This window comes from Oryctolagus cuniculus, chromosome 21, assembly GCF_964237555.1.
Source record: "Oryctolagus cuniculus chromosome 21, mOryCun1.1, whole genome shotgun sequence".
NCBI classification, from domain to species: Eukaryota; Metazoa; Chordata; class Mammalia; order Lagomorpha; family Leporidae; genus Oryctolagus; species Oryctolagus cuniculus.
The window spans coordinates 16,240,732-16,253,437 of NC_091452.1; the positions used below are offsets into that span (position 1 = coordinate 16,240,732).

General features: G+C 53.4%; 2 protein-coding genes across 4 annotated transcripts in view; both read right to left on the bottom strand.

Moving 5' to 3' along the window:
• The window catches only part of GCN1 (GCN1 activator of EIF2AK4), a 75,656-nt gene extending 70,420 nt beyond the window's left edge, over window positions 1-5,236 (bottom strand). For 2 of the 3 annotated variants that reach the window (XR_011385222.1, XM_070065989.1), the window contains exon 1: window positions 3,588-5,236. Coding sequence is in view for 2 of the 3 variants with exons in the window: in XM_070065989.1 (XP_069922090.1) it covers window positions 3,588-4,080 (493 nt within the window). In the remaining variant the exon portion in view is untranslated. The remainder of the gene's footprint in view (window positions 1-3,587) is intronic. The other variant, XM_008272306.3, reaches the window with a different exon arrangement.
• A 145-nt stretch (window positions 5,237-5,381) lies between these two features.
• On the bottom strand, window positions 5,382-8,836 carry RPLP0 (ribosomal protein lateral stalk subunit P0). Its single transcript, XM_070066000.1, has 8 exons — window positions 8,717-8,836; window positions 8,381-8,482; window positions 7,474-7,649; window positions 7,301-7,388; window positions 7,046-7,192; window positions 6,750-6,935; window positions 5,879-6,019; window positions 5,382-5,607 (listed from the first exon to the last, which is right to left on the bottom strand). Exons 2-8 carry the CDS (start codon window positions 8,432-8,434, stop codon window positions 5,443-5,445), a joined length of 957 nt encoding a protein of 318 aa, XP_069922101.1. The 5' UTR covers window positions 8,435-8,482; window positions 8,717-8,836; the 3' UTR covers window positions 5,382-5,442.
• Between the last annotated feature and the right edge of the window lie 3,870 nt (window positions 8,837-12,706).

Here is a 12,706-nt window from a genome sequence, read left to right on the forward strand (position 1 = left end):
GTAGTCAGTTTACACTGTAAGTAAATAACATTGAACATCCTTTTTTTTTTTTTTTTTTTTTTTTTTTTTTTTTTTTTTTTGACAGGCAGAGTGGACAGTGAGAGAGAGAGACAGAGAGAAAGGTCTTCCTTTGCCGTTGGTTCACCTTCCAATGGCTGCCGCGGCCGGCGCGCTGTGGCCGGCGCACCGCGCTGATCCGATGGCAGGAGCCAGGAGCCAGGTGCTTCTCCTGGTCTCCCATGGGGTGCAGGGCCCAAGCACCTGGGCCATCCTCCACTGCACTCCCTGGCCACAGCAGAGAGCTGGCCTGGAAGAGGAGCAACCAGGACAGAATCCGGCGCCCCGACCTGGACTAGAACCCGGTGTGCCGGCGCCGCTAGGCGGAGGATTAGCCTAGTGAGCCGCAGCGCCGGCTTGAACATCCATTTAAAAAACTATGTTTCCCATCCTGCCCAGCTTTTTCTGTTACCCTGAAGTTAGCAATTACCTCTTCCTATTTCATCTAGTCTTGCCTCATTTTGTGTATTCTTATTATTAATTCAAGTCCCAACTTTCTGCCACTTGTCTGAATCTTAATACATTCAGGTAAGTCAGGTATCCATCAAATCCCACCTTCCTGGAAAAGTTTCTTCCAGAGTCTCCTGAACTGCCCCAAGTTTGTTGCTGTGGATTCGTCCATTCCACCACACAAGTTGGCAGGTTATCCCCCACAGCTGAAGTGCAGTTTATCACCCTGAAAATGTATTTTCTCTTGAGTTTAGGAGTCGCACATCCTCCATTTTGCGAAGTCCCTCCAAGTCTGAAAATATTCTAGCTTTGCACTTCATTTCAGTTTGTCTGGATGTAGAATTCTAGTTGAAGTAATTTTCCTACAAATTATTGAAAGAAGGGCCAGTGCTGTGGCGTAATGGGTAAAGCCACCGCCTACAGTGCCAGCATCCCATATGGGCGCTGGTTCAAGTCCTGGCTGCTCCACTTCCAATCTCTGCTATGGCCTGGGAAAGCAGCAGAAGATGGCCCAAGTGCTTGGGCCCCTGCACCCACGTGGGAGACCTGGAAGAAGCTCCTGGCTCCTGGCTTTGGATCAACGCAGCTCCGGCCGTTGTGGCCGATTAGGGAGTGAACCAGGAGACGGAAGACCTCTCTTTCTCTGCCTCTCCTTCTCTCTCTCTGAAACTCTTTCAAATAAACAAATAAATTAAAAAAATATATTGAAGGCATTTCTCTATTGAGTTCTAGCATCAAATTTGTTAAGTTCAAGGCCATTCTGACTTTTGATCCTTTGGATGAGACCTGGTTTGTCCCCCTGGAGGCTTCTAGGGTCTTCTGTGTCCCAGGTTCTAAAATTGCATGTTAATTTTTCTTTGCTGCAAGTTTATTTGTATCCATTGTGCTGAGCACTTTAAGTCTGGAGACAAATTCTTCAGGTGGGGAAAAGTTTCTTGAATTATTTTGTTGATGATTTCCTGGGACACTGGTGCTTTGTCAGTGCTCCTGGTACAGTCTTCCTCAGCTTTACAGTTTCCAGAGAGAAAACCTCAAGTTTTGTGCCCAAGTGGAAGAAGACAGCTTGGAATCTGACTGTCTGAACTGGGCTTTCAACCAATCTTCCTTAACTGATCCCATCCCCATTCACCATTCACACTCATTTCTAGGTTAGCTGACCGATAACATCAATTTCCATCTTTCAGAGATTCCGTGATGTAAATCAGGTTGGCTGTCATGTTGCCTAACTACTGGTGTAGGATTCATTTCCCTTAGGTCTGCTAAATCCTTTATCACACATCATCACTTTCCAGCTTGCAAGTCTGCTGCTGGGGCTGGCACTGTGGCACAGCGGGTAAAGCCACCGCCTGTGACACGGGCATCCCATATGGGCACCGGTTCAAGTCTGAGCTGATCCACTTCCAATCCAGCTTTCTGCTAACATACCTGGGAAAAGCAGCAGAAGACAGCCCAAGGGCTTGGACTTCTGCACTTTGTGGGAGACACAGATGAAGCTCCTGGCTCCTAGCTTTGGCCTGGCTCAGCCCTGGCTGTTGCAGTCATATGAGGAGTGAACCAGCAGATGGAAGATCCATCTCTCCCTCCCTCTCTGTAACTCATTCAACAGACAAAAGTCTGCTACTGTTGCAACTCCCTATTCTCCCAGTCCCTGTGCTGTTACTGCTTTAGACAGGTTTGAGGAGACAACAAACATGGATACAAGAAGGAACACAATCCATCCTCTACCTAGGATCCCCACCTAGCTGTCTTTACATGCAATTCTACATACAATGCTATGGTTTCCTCGCAAAGAGAAACAACTTTTCTTGCTCCAAGCTCTCATTTGAGAACCTGTCAGAGCAAAACTGAGGAAGCAGGCACCAAGCTCCTTCAGAAGAATCACCGCTCCAGCAGCAGCGGCCAGGGCCGCTTTCTGAGCTGACGGAGCCGTTCTATACTGCCCGATGCTGCGGCCACTAGCCACATGCGGGACCCACCGCACTGAAAGGCAGCTAACGCAACTAAAGGCCTGGCTGGCGTTTAACTGATCCAAGCGGCCATGTGGCTAATAACTACATCGCCACGTGGCTGGTGGCCACTGCACTGGACGCTACAGCTCTCGAGGAGAACACCTTTTACGGCTGAATATTCACGTTCAACAGTCGGCATATTTTCCCCCAACCCCCCCCCCCCCAGAAACATCCAACAGTTGGAAAAGTTCTCCTTTCTAGGATATAGTACAACACAACTTTAACCAGCAGCCCCTTGCCCAAGGCTACACGCCTTCTCAGCGTTCTGATTAAGTGGTCACCCTCTGGTCTTCCAGCCTAAAAGTAATTCATTTCATCACCCTGGAGACCCGCGTAAGCCCAGCTCTCCTGGACAGTCTTTTTTCTTTCCCCCCATAATGTGAACTTTTCCATATTCAAAACACCAGGCTGAAGTGGAGGAAGAAGATTTTCCCAAGGGGTCAACAGGTGCTGCTACTCCAAGGTGTCAAGGCTCCTCCCGGGTGAGGCCAGTCCTCCCATCTCACCGTGGACCGACTAGTGACAACCAGCATACACAGGGTCCTGCTTTACTTCACTGGGTCTTCCCAACGAGCCCGGAAGAGAGGCAGCACTTTAACCCCACTTTACAGATGGAAAGGCTGAGACCTGGGGGGTTAAATCGAAGAGCGGGGACCCAAACCACGAACTACAGTGCTACGTCCCTGCACACAGAAACTGCCCGAGAGCCGCTTGCGGAATCCAAAGTTCACCGAAGATCCGGCGTTGGCCAGGGGCTCACTGCCGGAGGAGAGGAGTCTCCCAAAGACGAACTCGAGCCAGTGCAGGGTCGCGGAGAGCCCTGTCGGGCTCCAGCTGCCCAAATCGAGGCCGGAGCCCCGCACTCCTCGAGCCCGGCGGCGGTCAGCGCCACCCCGGCCGAGCCGGGCCGGGAGTCGTGAGGGGCGGGTCTAAGGGAGCCGAGCCCGGGGAGCGCCCTCCGCACCCGCCACCCTCCGCACCCCCGGGCCGAACGGCGAGGACACTCTGACCCGACGGCGACCGTCCGCGCCCTGTCGCCGCCCGCCTCGGCCCCACGGCCGCCCGCCTCACCTGCGTGTCGGCCGCCATCCTGCCGGCGCTGACTCCGGAACCGCTTCCGGAGCGCTTCCGGGTCACGGCAGGGCCCACGCGGCAGGGCGAGGCCGGGAGCCCGCTGGGTCCGAGCGCGGGCCTGGCGCCCCCGGGCGGGATGGCGGCCGCTGCAACCGCAGCTTGGAGTCGGGCGGACCGGGCGCGGACCCGGGAAGATCAAGGCCTCCCTTCTGGGGCCTGCGTTCCAGCCCGGAGCCCCAGGCATGCTGACCTCGTGGGAGACCAGGCGCTGAGGGTTTGTAACGCGGCGAGACCGCCCTGTTAGGCCCGAGCCACTTGGAACCGGCAGCTCCAGGCCGGACACGCCGCCGTAGGCCTTTGCTGAGTCAACAGTCGTTATAGAGAATGTATTTAGTAAGTGCCCCTTCCCGGATGGCAGGAACTGAACCAGGTGTCCTCGAGGGGTCCGCGGCGGACTTGGAGAGGGCTGGGCGACGGGCACACGTGGCATCGGGGTGGCGGTCAGGAGGCGAAGCACCAGCCCGCCTGTTTAAATGCTGGGCGCGCCAGGATGCACGTTAAAGCCAAGGCTGAGCGGACAGCACCTCATGCCCCAAGGCAGGGTTTGTACTGTTTTCTGTGTGCTGATGTGGCCCCTCTGTAGACTAAAGGGAGGTACCCAGTTCGGATGCAGCGGCTTGCAAACCTGCCAAACCTGGTTACAGCAGACACACACGCACACAGCTCCAGGCGAACTGGAAGCTTCAGGATGCCTGTCCTTTCAGCAACTGGCTGTAGCCAGCCTGAACTCAAACTGAGGAGCCACCTCAACCTACTCAGTGAGAGGAAGCCCAACTAATGGTTGGATGGCCGTGGAAACCAGCTTTGTAGTGCACGAAAATATCCCCGTGACCTGTGGTCTGACTTCCCAGTCATATCTAGACAACCCATCCAAAGAAACTAAATGGAAAATCCTAATTCCTGAGCTTTCAACTGCACACCATTTTCAGCATGGTGAAAGTTACCCAACTGCAGTGCTACCATGATACTTGTGCTCAAACAACTCATCATGCTAAGTTTTACTATGGTACAGTGTTACTTAACTGCCCTGTATAATCTCCAATATTTAAGATACTGTTAGGGGATGGTCTTGGGCTGTAATTCATGCAGGTTAAGTTAGGGCAGGCGTTTGCTCTGTGTGGGCCACTCATCGTCCCTTACCAAGAGTGCCTAGTTCCAATCCACCTGGGAGGAAAAGGACTGCCCAAGTACGCGGGTTCCTGCCACTCATGTGAGAGGCCCCTGGCTGCAACGTGGCCCAGCCCTGGTTCTTGCAGGAATTTGGAGTGAACCAGCAGATGGAAGATCTGTTACTCTTTCAAATAAATGTATCTTTTTTTAAAAAGGTATAGCAGCTTAAACAGTGAGATGCTCCACATCTGCCCCCTACTAATGCCTGTGGGAAAGCAGGGGGATGGCCCAGGGGGCTGGGGCCCTGTACCCATGTGGGAGACCCAGCAGCAGCTCTGGGTTCCTGGCTTCAGCCTGCCACAGCTCTGGCTCTTGCAGCTGTTTGGGGAGTGACCCAGATGGGAGATTTCTAACTCTGCGTTTGAAATAAATTTTATAAAATAAAATTAAAAAGGGGATGGGCGGGGGGGACCACTGTACACTCACAAACTGGGTCTAGGAAAGTATAGGACTAGAAGGTTAGTAGCTTCATTCAGAGACACCACCCAAATACAAAGCTCTAGCTTTACCAGGGCTGTAAGATCCAGCACACAGCGCTATAAGCCTCAAGATAAAGAGAACTTTAAGAGAAGTAAGCCTTTATTTCCTTGTTTCGCAAATAAAGCTGGCTGCTTTGCAGTGATTAGTCGAAGAGACCAAATCCCATATCTTCGTCCGACTCTTCCGACTCTTCCTTGGCCTCCACCTTGGCTGGGGCTGCGGCGGCAGCAGCAGGGGCAGCGGTGCTGGCCGCGGCCACAGGGGCAGCAGCCACAAATGCAGATGGATCAGCCAGGAAGGCCTTGACCTGCAGGGAAGAAGTCGGTGGTCAAAATGGTCATCCACAGGGCTCCAGCCATTTCACAGCCATTACCCAAGTCAGTGAACACCCCCTGCCAGCAGGACACCCCCCCCAACCCCCTCCCCACTGGATCTTATTTCTGAAGTGCCCTGTTTCCCAGCCTCTTAACTCTTAAAAAACCTATCCACTGTGTAAAATATGATCACAAAAACACTAACTTGGCAGGCTACCCCTTATCACCCTGCTGCCAGGCCCACTGTGTCCTGGCAGAACCTACCTTTTCAGCAAGTGGGAAGGTGTACTCAGTCTCCACAGACAAAGCCAGGACACGCTTGTACCCATTGATGATGGAATGGGGCACGGATGCCACGGTCGGATAGCCAATCTGCAGACACACACTGGCAACGTTGCGCACACCCTGTGGGGGGAAGATGACGTTTTTGATGAGCTGCCCTAGGGAGGGTGGGAGAAGTAACCCACAGCAGACAACTGCGAGGCCAGCAGCTCCTTCCAAGGACGCATTTCCTCACACCAAATGCTCCCAGCAGGGCCTCTCCCTCAGCCACACCTGAGGGTTCTCAGCTATGACACTATTTACTTTAAAAGCTACCATTATTTTGTGGAAAACAAAGGCTATTCACATAGCCACTGAGTTTCATGAGAGAAAACTTTTAAATTACTTCATTATGAATTTCATCCACCAATGAGACTTCCAAAAAAGTTAACAGGAGCAAACAGTAAATAGAATTGATTTTTTGGTCCAAAAATTAAATCAATCTCCTATCACCATTACTCAGTGAAAACCTTCATCAGGTGACATCTGGCAAGGTGGACTCAGAAAAAAAGCAGAATCAGTCGCTCCAGGGAAGGAGACTTGACAGTGTGTGTCACCATGATGGCGCCCAGAATCTCCTGTCGCTTTATAACTGGCCCCAGAACGAACCCTTCCAGGGCCCAGCACTGTTCCAAGGCTTTACACTCACTAATTCATTAGCTCAACAGTCTCCTACTGTCAGCGTGTTTCACAACTGCAAAGGGATGTAGATTAAGGGACTACAGACAACTCTCCAAGCAGCGCAGGCAGGACTTGGCGTCTGCCACTGGTCACGCTCTCAGCCAGTCACGCGAGCGGGGGCTGGATCGGGCACCTCCAGGAAGCGCGAGTGCAGGGTGTCCTCCGTGATGTCCAGCACTTCGGGGTTGTAGATGCTGCCATTGTCGAACACCTGCTGGATGATCAGCCCGAACGAGAAGGGCGAGATGTTCAGCATGTTCAGCAGCGTGGCCTCGCTGGCTCCCACTTTGTCTCCAGTCTTTATCAGCTGCACGTCGCTCTGCAGAACAAGGCAACAGTGGGCACTCCACCACCTGGACACAAAGGCCCACAGCCTCCAAGAGAAGCCCGCATTGGCCAGGCTGGCACTGGCAGACCAGGTCCACTCACCAGGATTTCAATGGTGCCCCTGGAGATTTTAGTGGTGATGCCCAAAGCCTGGAAAAAGGAGGTCTTCTCGGGCCCCAGACCAGTGTTCTGAGCTGGCACAGTGACCTCACAGGGCGCAATGGCACCAGCACGGGCAGCAGCCGGCACCTGAGCAAAGATAGGAACGGTGAGCACAGCTTCTCCACTCACACAGCCTGACCGTTTTCCTTACAGAACCAACATCAGGTCTCTTTAGCCAGCTTGACCCTCCTCTACCTTATTGGCCAGTAGCATATCCCTGATCTCAGTGAGGTCCTCCTTGGTGAACACAAAGCCCACATTTCCCCGGATATGAGGCAGCAGCCTGCGGAGAAAGAAGTTTATACAACACAGAGCCCTTCTGGCCCCACGCTGCGGGGACCGGGGCGCCGGGCAGGGAGCTGACTGACTTCTCCAGGGCAGGGTTGTTTTCCAGATGCCCCCGGATGGCCTTGCGCATCATGGTGTTCTTGCCCATCAGCACCACAGCCTTCCCCCGCAGCGACATGCGGATCTGCTGCATCTGCTTGGAGCCCACATTGTCTGCGCCCACGATGAAGCATTTTGGGTAATCATCCAGAAGTTGCTACAACAACAAGGCAGAAACGAAGTTTAGCAGGAAGAAAGGAGGAGAGGTGGAATCAGGAGAACCACTTTACTCCCTCTCTGCCTTTTAGACCCCTGGGACAGACCTCCCCACTGAATCGTACCCCTGCTAGATGCTGTCATGACTGAACGAAGGGAAATCAGAACTCTACACTCAGAAAAATTTTAACTTGCTTTTTACTTTTTGATTTCCCCTATTATGAGGCTCGGCTCCGATTCACTACTTTTGAATGACCCAAAGCACTGGCTATGTTTACAACACACATTCAGCAAACACGGCAAGATATCTGGGTTACTGTACGACTCTTCCGTGCTGTGTCTGGAACAACATACGACAGACGTGAGCGAATGCAATGCAGACTAAGCTCTGGGCCGCAGCCAGGTGCCCGAAGAGCAGCACCCAAAGCTGCTGATGACAGGTGCCGAAGAGGCAGCAACCTGCCTCCTCACAGTGAGTCACTCCTTGCCCCAGACGCTCCCAACGGGAGTCCAAAGCTGCAGAAGCATCGCGTGCAGTACCTTGGGAGCCCGACAGACCCGAGGGAGGAGCAGCCGCCTGAACCTGCTCCTCTGCAACAGGTCCAACTGTTAGGATCAAGCGAGGCTGGCCCCAAGGTCGCCCGCGTCGGTAATTGGCATCAGGCAGGCACCCGGCACCCGATCGCCCCTCCTAGAGCCCAAGGCCCCAGCTGCCGCGCCCCCCTAACTTACGATGATCTTAAGGAAGTAGTTGGACTTCCAGGTCGCCCTGTCTTCCCTGGGCATCACGACGGTGCGTCAGGGATTGCCACGTGGGGTTTAAAGACGATGTCACTGAGGGGAGAGAGGGCGCTCAGTCCCGGTGTCCCCGACAGGCGTCACCCGACCAGGGCCCAGCGCGGACCAGGCCACGAGCGAGCTCCCGTCCGCCAGGGCTGAGGCCGCCGCCGCCGCCCAGGCCCGAGGCGAGCCACGACAGGACCCCTGCGGTCCGCCCTCCCCAACCCCCAAAATTTCCCTAAAACCCTCTAGTTTTTCCCGCCCCCGAAGTCCACGGCCCGCACGAACCTCTCACGAGGACGCCTGGCAAGAGAAGGGCCGCTCGCCGGCGTGCGCTTTTTATATGCGGTCGAAGCGGCCAATCAGAAGCCGCGGACAGCGCCCCTGCCTATTGGGCGCCGCTGTCGGCGGCCCGGCACAACCGGGCTGATGTAGGCAGCCATTGGTTGATATTGCTGCCACTCCAACCAACAGGAAGCCGCCTTTGAGGTGAGTATAGCTAAGACAGGCGCCGGTCTGGGTTGGAGGCGCTTTCTCGGGGATGCTGCCTCCTGTCGGGCTGGGGCGGACTTCGTGTGGGAGGGAGCTAGAGCCGACCTGGCCACCTCAGCCACGTACGACGTGGAGCTAAGGAATAACCGCGCCCGCCTTGAAAACAGCGCGGTCTCTCGTCTCCTGCGGTGTGTTGATCCTGTGAGACCTAAGTCGGAGCATTTCCTTGTGTGCTCAGAACTCGCGGGCTCCCCAATTACAGAAACCCGGAGTAAACGGGAACAGCTGAAATAAGGACACCCTCTGCTCCCCGCTCCACGCCACGGTCTCATCTCCCGCCTTCCTAACTCATTCCTTCCAGCCAGACGGTGCCCTTTGCTGCTTTTCCAGGGCTTTTGCATGGATCGCTTGTTCCCTCCCCTGGCAGCCTTCTCGCTTGACAGAGTTGAAGTTTCCAGTAAGTTTATCTGGGCCACATGCGATGAACATGCTGTGGGGCTGCATGGGCGGGCCCCACGTCCAATTTCTCTAAACTCTCGTCTAACAAAGCTAGTCTAAGGGTGGAGGCCTAATATTCCTGTCCTGAGTCTTGTTTTGTACCTCTTTGGAGATATTCATGAAGCCAGCTTTTTGTAAAAAAAAAAAATTATTTATTTACAATAAACAAATATTTATTTACTTATTATATATAGGCAGAGAGAGGTTTTCCATCTGTTGGTTCACTCCCCAATTGGCCACAACGGCTGGAGCTGGGCCAATCTGAAGCCAGGAGCCAGAAGCTTCTTCCGGGTCTCCCACGCGGGTGCAGGGGCCCAAGGACTTGGGCCATCTTCTACTGCTTTTCCTAGCAGAGAGCTGGATCAGAAGTGTAACAGCCGGGTCTCGAACTGGCGACCACATGGGATGCTGGCACTTCAGGCCAGGATGTTAAGCCACTGTGCCACAGCGCCAGCCCCAATGAAGCCAGCTTCTTAAGTCATGGTTAGCAAGACTTATTCCCAAACCTGTCAAAACCACCCTCAGGGGTGCCAGCATTGCATAGCAGGTTAAGCTGCTGCCACCTGCGATGCTGGCATCCCATATCCGAGTGCCAGTTCAAGACCCAGCTGCTCTGCTTCCTCTCACAAGATGGCCTGAGTGCTTGGGTCCCTAACTGGACAGAGTTCCAGGCTCCTGGCTTTGGCCTGCCCCTGGACCAGGTTGCACCCATATGGGGAGTAAACCAGCCTCTCTCTCTCTCTCTCTCTCTCAATATTTTTTTAAAAGATTTATTTATTTCAAAGGCAGCATTAGAGAGAAAGGACAGAGAGAGAGATTTTCCATCCACTGGTTCACACCCCCCCAAATGGCTGCAACTGCCAGAGCCAGGAGCCAGAAACTTCATCAGGGTTTCCCACGTGGATGCAGGGGCCCAAGTGCTTGGGCCATCCTCTGCTGCTTTCCCAGGCACATGATCAGGGAGCTGGATCTTTAAAAATTCGCCCTAGGATGGCGGGCGCCACAGCTCACTAGGCTAATCCTCCACCTTGCAGAGAAGCACCTGGCTCCTGGCTTTGGATCAGCACAGTGTGCTGACAGTGGCAGCAGCCACTGGGGGGTGAACCAACGGAAAAGGAAGACCTTTCTCTCTGTTTCTCTCTCTCACTGTCCACTCTGCCTGTCCAAAAAAAAAAAAAAAAAAAAAAAAATCACCCTAGGAGCTTTGTAAATAAACTATGAATTTGCAGGCCCTACTCCAGCCCTCCTGGTTCAGAATCTACAGAAATCTGTATTTTGTTCTAAAGGCTCCTCCTGCCCTGAAGCAGGAGTCCATTACTGCGGAGATCCTCTTCTAGTAACAGTGGATTACTGCACGCTCAGCATGGTGCAAAGTACTCTGGCACATTCCCCAGTGCTTTTTTTTTTTTTTTTTTTTTTTTTTGACAGGCAGAGTGGACAGAGAGAGAGAGAGACAGAGAGAGAAAGAAAGGTCTTCCTTTCGCCATTGGTTCACCCTCCAATGGCCGCCGTGGCCGGTGCGCTGCAGCCGACGCACTGCGCCTATCCGAAGGCAGGAGCCAGGAACCAGGTGCTTCTCCTGGTCTCCCATGGGGTGCAGGGCCCAAGCACTTGGGCCATCCTCCACTGCACTCCCGGGCCACAGCAGAGAGCTGGCCTGGAAGAGGGGCAACCGGGACAGAACCCGGCACCCCGACCGGGACTAGAACCCGGTGTGCCGGTGCCGCAAGGCAGAGGATTAGCCTAGTGAGCCGCAGCGCCGGCCAACACTCCCCAATGTTAATTTCTGCACCTCTGAGGAGGTACGGTATCACTATTCCTGTCTTATCCATGGAAAAATTCGGAGAGAGGTTGAATGATTTGTCCAATTCTCACCCAGCAGATACTGGTTTCAGAAATGCAATCTAGGATTACAGGATCCCTTTCAAACTCTATCTCCTCTAAAAGTGCTTCTCCAAGTATATAGATATTCACACTGTTCCTTTCCAAGGACATCCTGGCTTTGGTGAAACAAATAAGTAACATCTCCAATGGTAACACCAATGTAACAGTTTATCCTGAAGTTATTTGAAAATGACACAGATACATATTCAGTGACATGGGAAAATATCCATAGAACACAGTGGTGTGAAAAAGCACATTTACAAGTGTAGCATAAACCTAGTGAATCCAGGGGCCACCGCTGTGGTATAGCGGGTAAAGCTGCCACCTGCAGTGCCAGCATCCCATATGGGCCCTGGTTCGAGACCCGGCTATTACACCTCTGATACAGCTACAGCTCTCTGCCGTGGCCTGGGAAAGCAGCAGAAGATGGCCCAAGACCTTGGGCCCCTGCACCCACGTGGGAGACCTGGAAGAAGCTCCTGCTCCTGGCTTTGGATCAGCCCAGCTCCAGCCATTGTAGCCATTTGGGGAGTGAACCAGCAGATGGAAGACTTTCTTACTTTCTTTCTCTTTCTCTCTGTAACTCTGCCTTTCAAATGAATAAATAAATCTTAAAAAAAAAAAAAAAAAAAAACCTCCAGGAGGAAGGATTAAAAAAAATTGAATCCAACATAGACTTAACCAGGTCATTATCTTTGGTTGAATCAAAGGTCGTTTTCACTTCTAAGCTCACTGTGAAGAGGCCAGGGTTCAGATTCCCACTCAACGTGCTCCTCTTGCGGAGCCTTCCGGACGAGAGGAAACTGAGGTCCCGGCTTGATGTGGAACACAGCTGTACAGCCAGCTCCAGGGGCTTTGAATCTGACAATATAGCAAAGGGGAGACACGCACCACCAGGACATGACCACCAGGAGGCAGTAGAGACCCACCCCAACTGTGAGACCGCACCTTCCACTCGCCAGCAGCTCCTGTCGAGGGTCCTCCAGGCCAGGGGTGGGCATGTTAGCTGCACACAGGCAGAGCCGAGGCCTGGGATCACAGCCTGGTCCTGGCTCTGCTCTCGCACAGCAGTCTGCCTGTGCTTGTCAGCTCTCTTGGGAATTCTTTCCCTCAGACAGCTGGTCACCCGCAGGTCTAGGTAAAGATGCCCTCAGGGAACCTAGTGAAAGCACCTATGGGTGGGGCCTGCTCCTAGCAGGGCCCTATAACTGCTCCCCAGCCTCCTGTCACCATCTTCCCAGGAGACAGCAAAACTCTCACAGGGGCCAGGAAAGACCTGTGACATCCCCAGGGCTTCTGGCTTCAGATAAGGGAATGTCAATTATTTACCGGCAATCTGGTGGTCCTTGGCTCTGGGGAGGGTTTGGTCTCTGCTGGGGCCCCAAGAAATGGCACTTACACAGG

Coding starts and splice junctions, on each gene's coding strand:
- RPLP0 (XM_070066000.1), bottom strand. CDS start 8,434: ATGCCCAGGGAAGACAGGGCGACCTGGAAGTCCAACTACTTCCTTAAG. Junction 7,650..8,380: donor ACTACTTCCTTAAGATCATC/GTAAGTTAGGGG, acceptor TTGTTGTTGTAG/CAACTTCTGGATGATTACCC. Junction 6,936..7,045: donor GGGGCACCATTGAAATCCTG/GTGAGTGGACCT, acceptor CTTGTTCTGCAG/AGCGACGTGCAGCTGATAAA.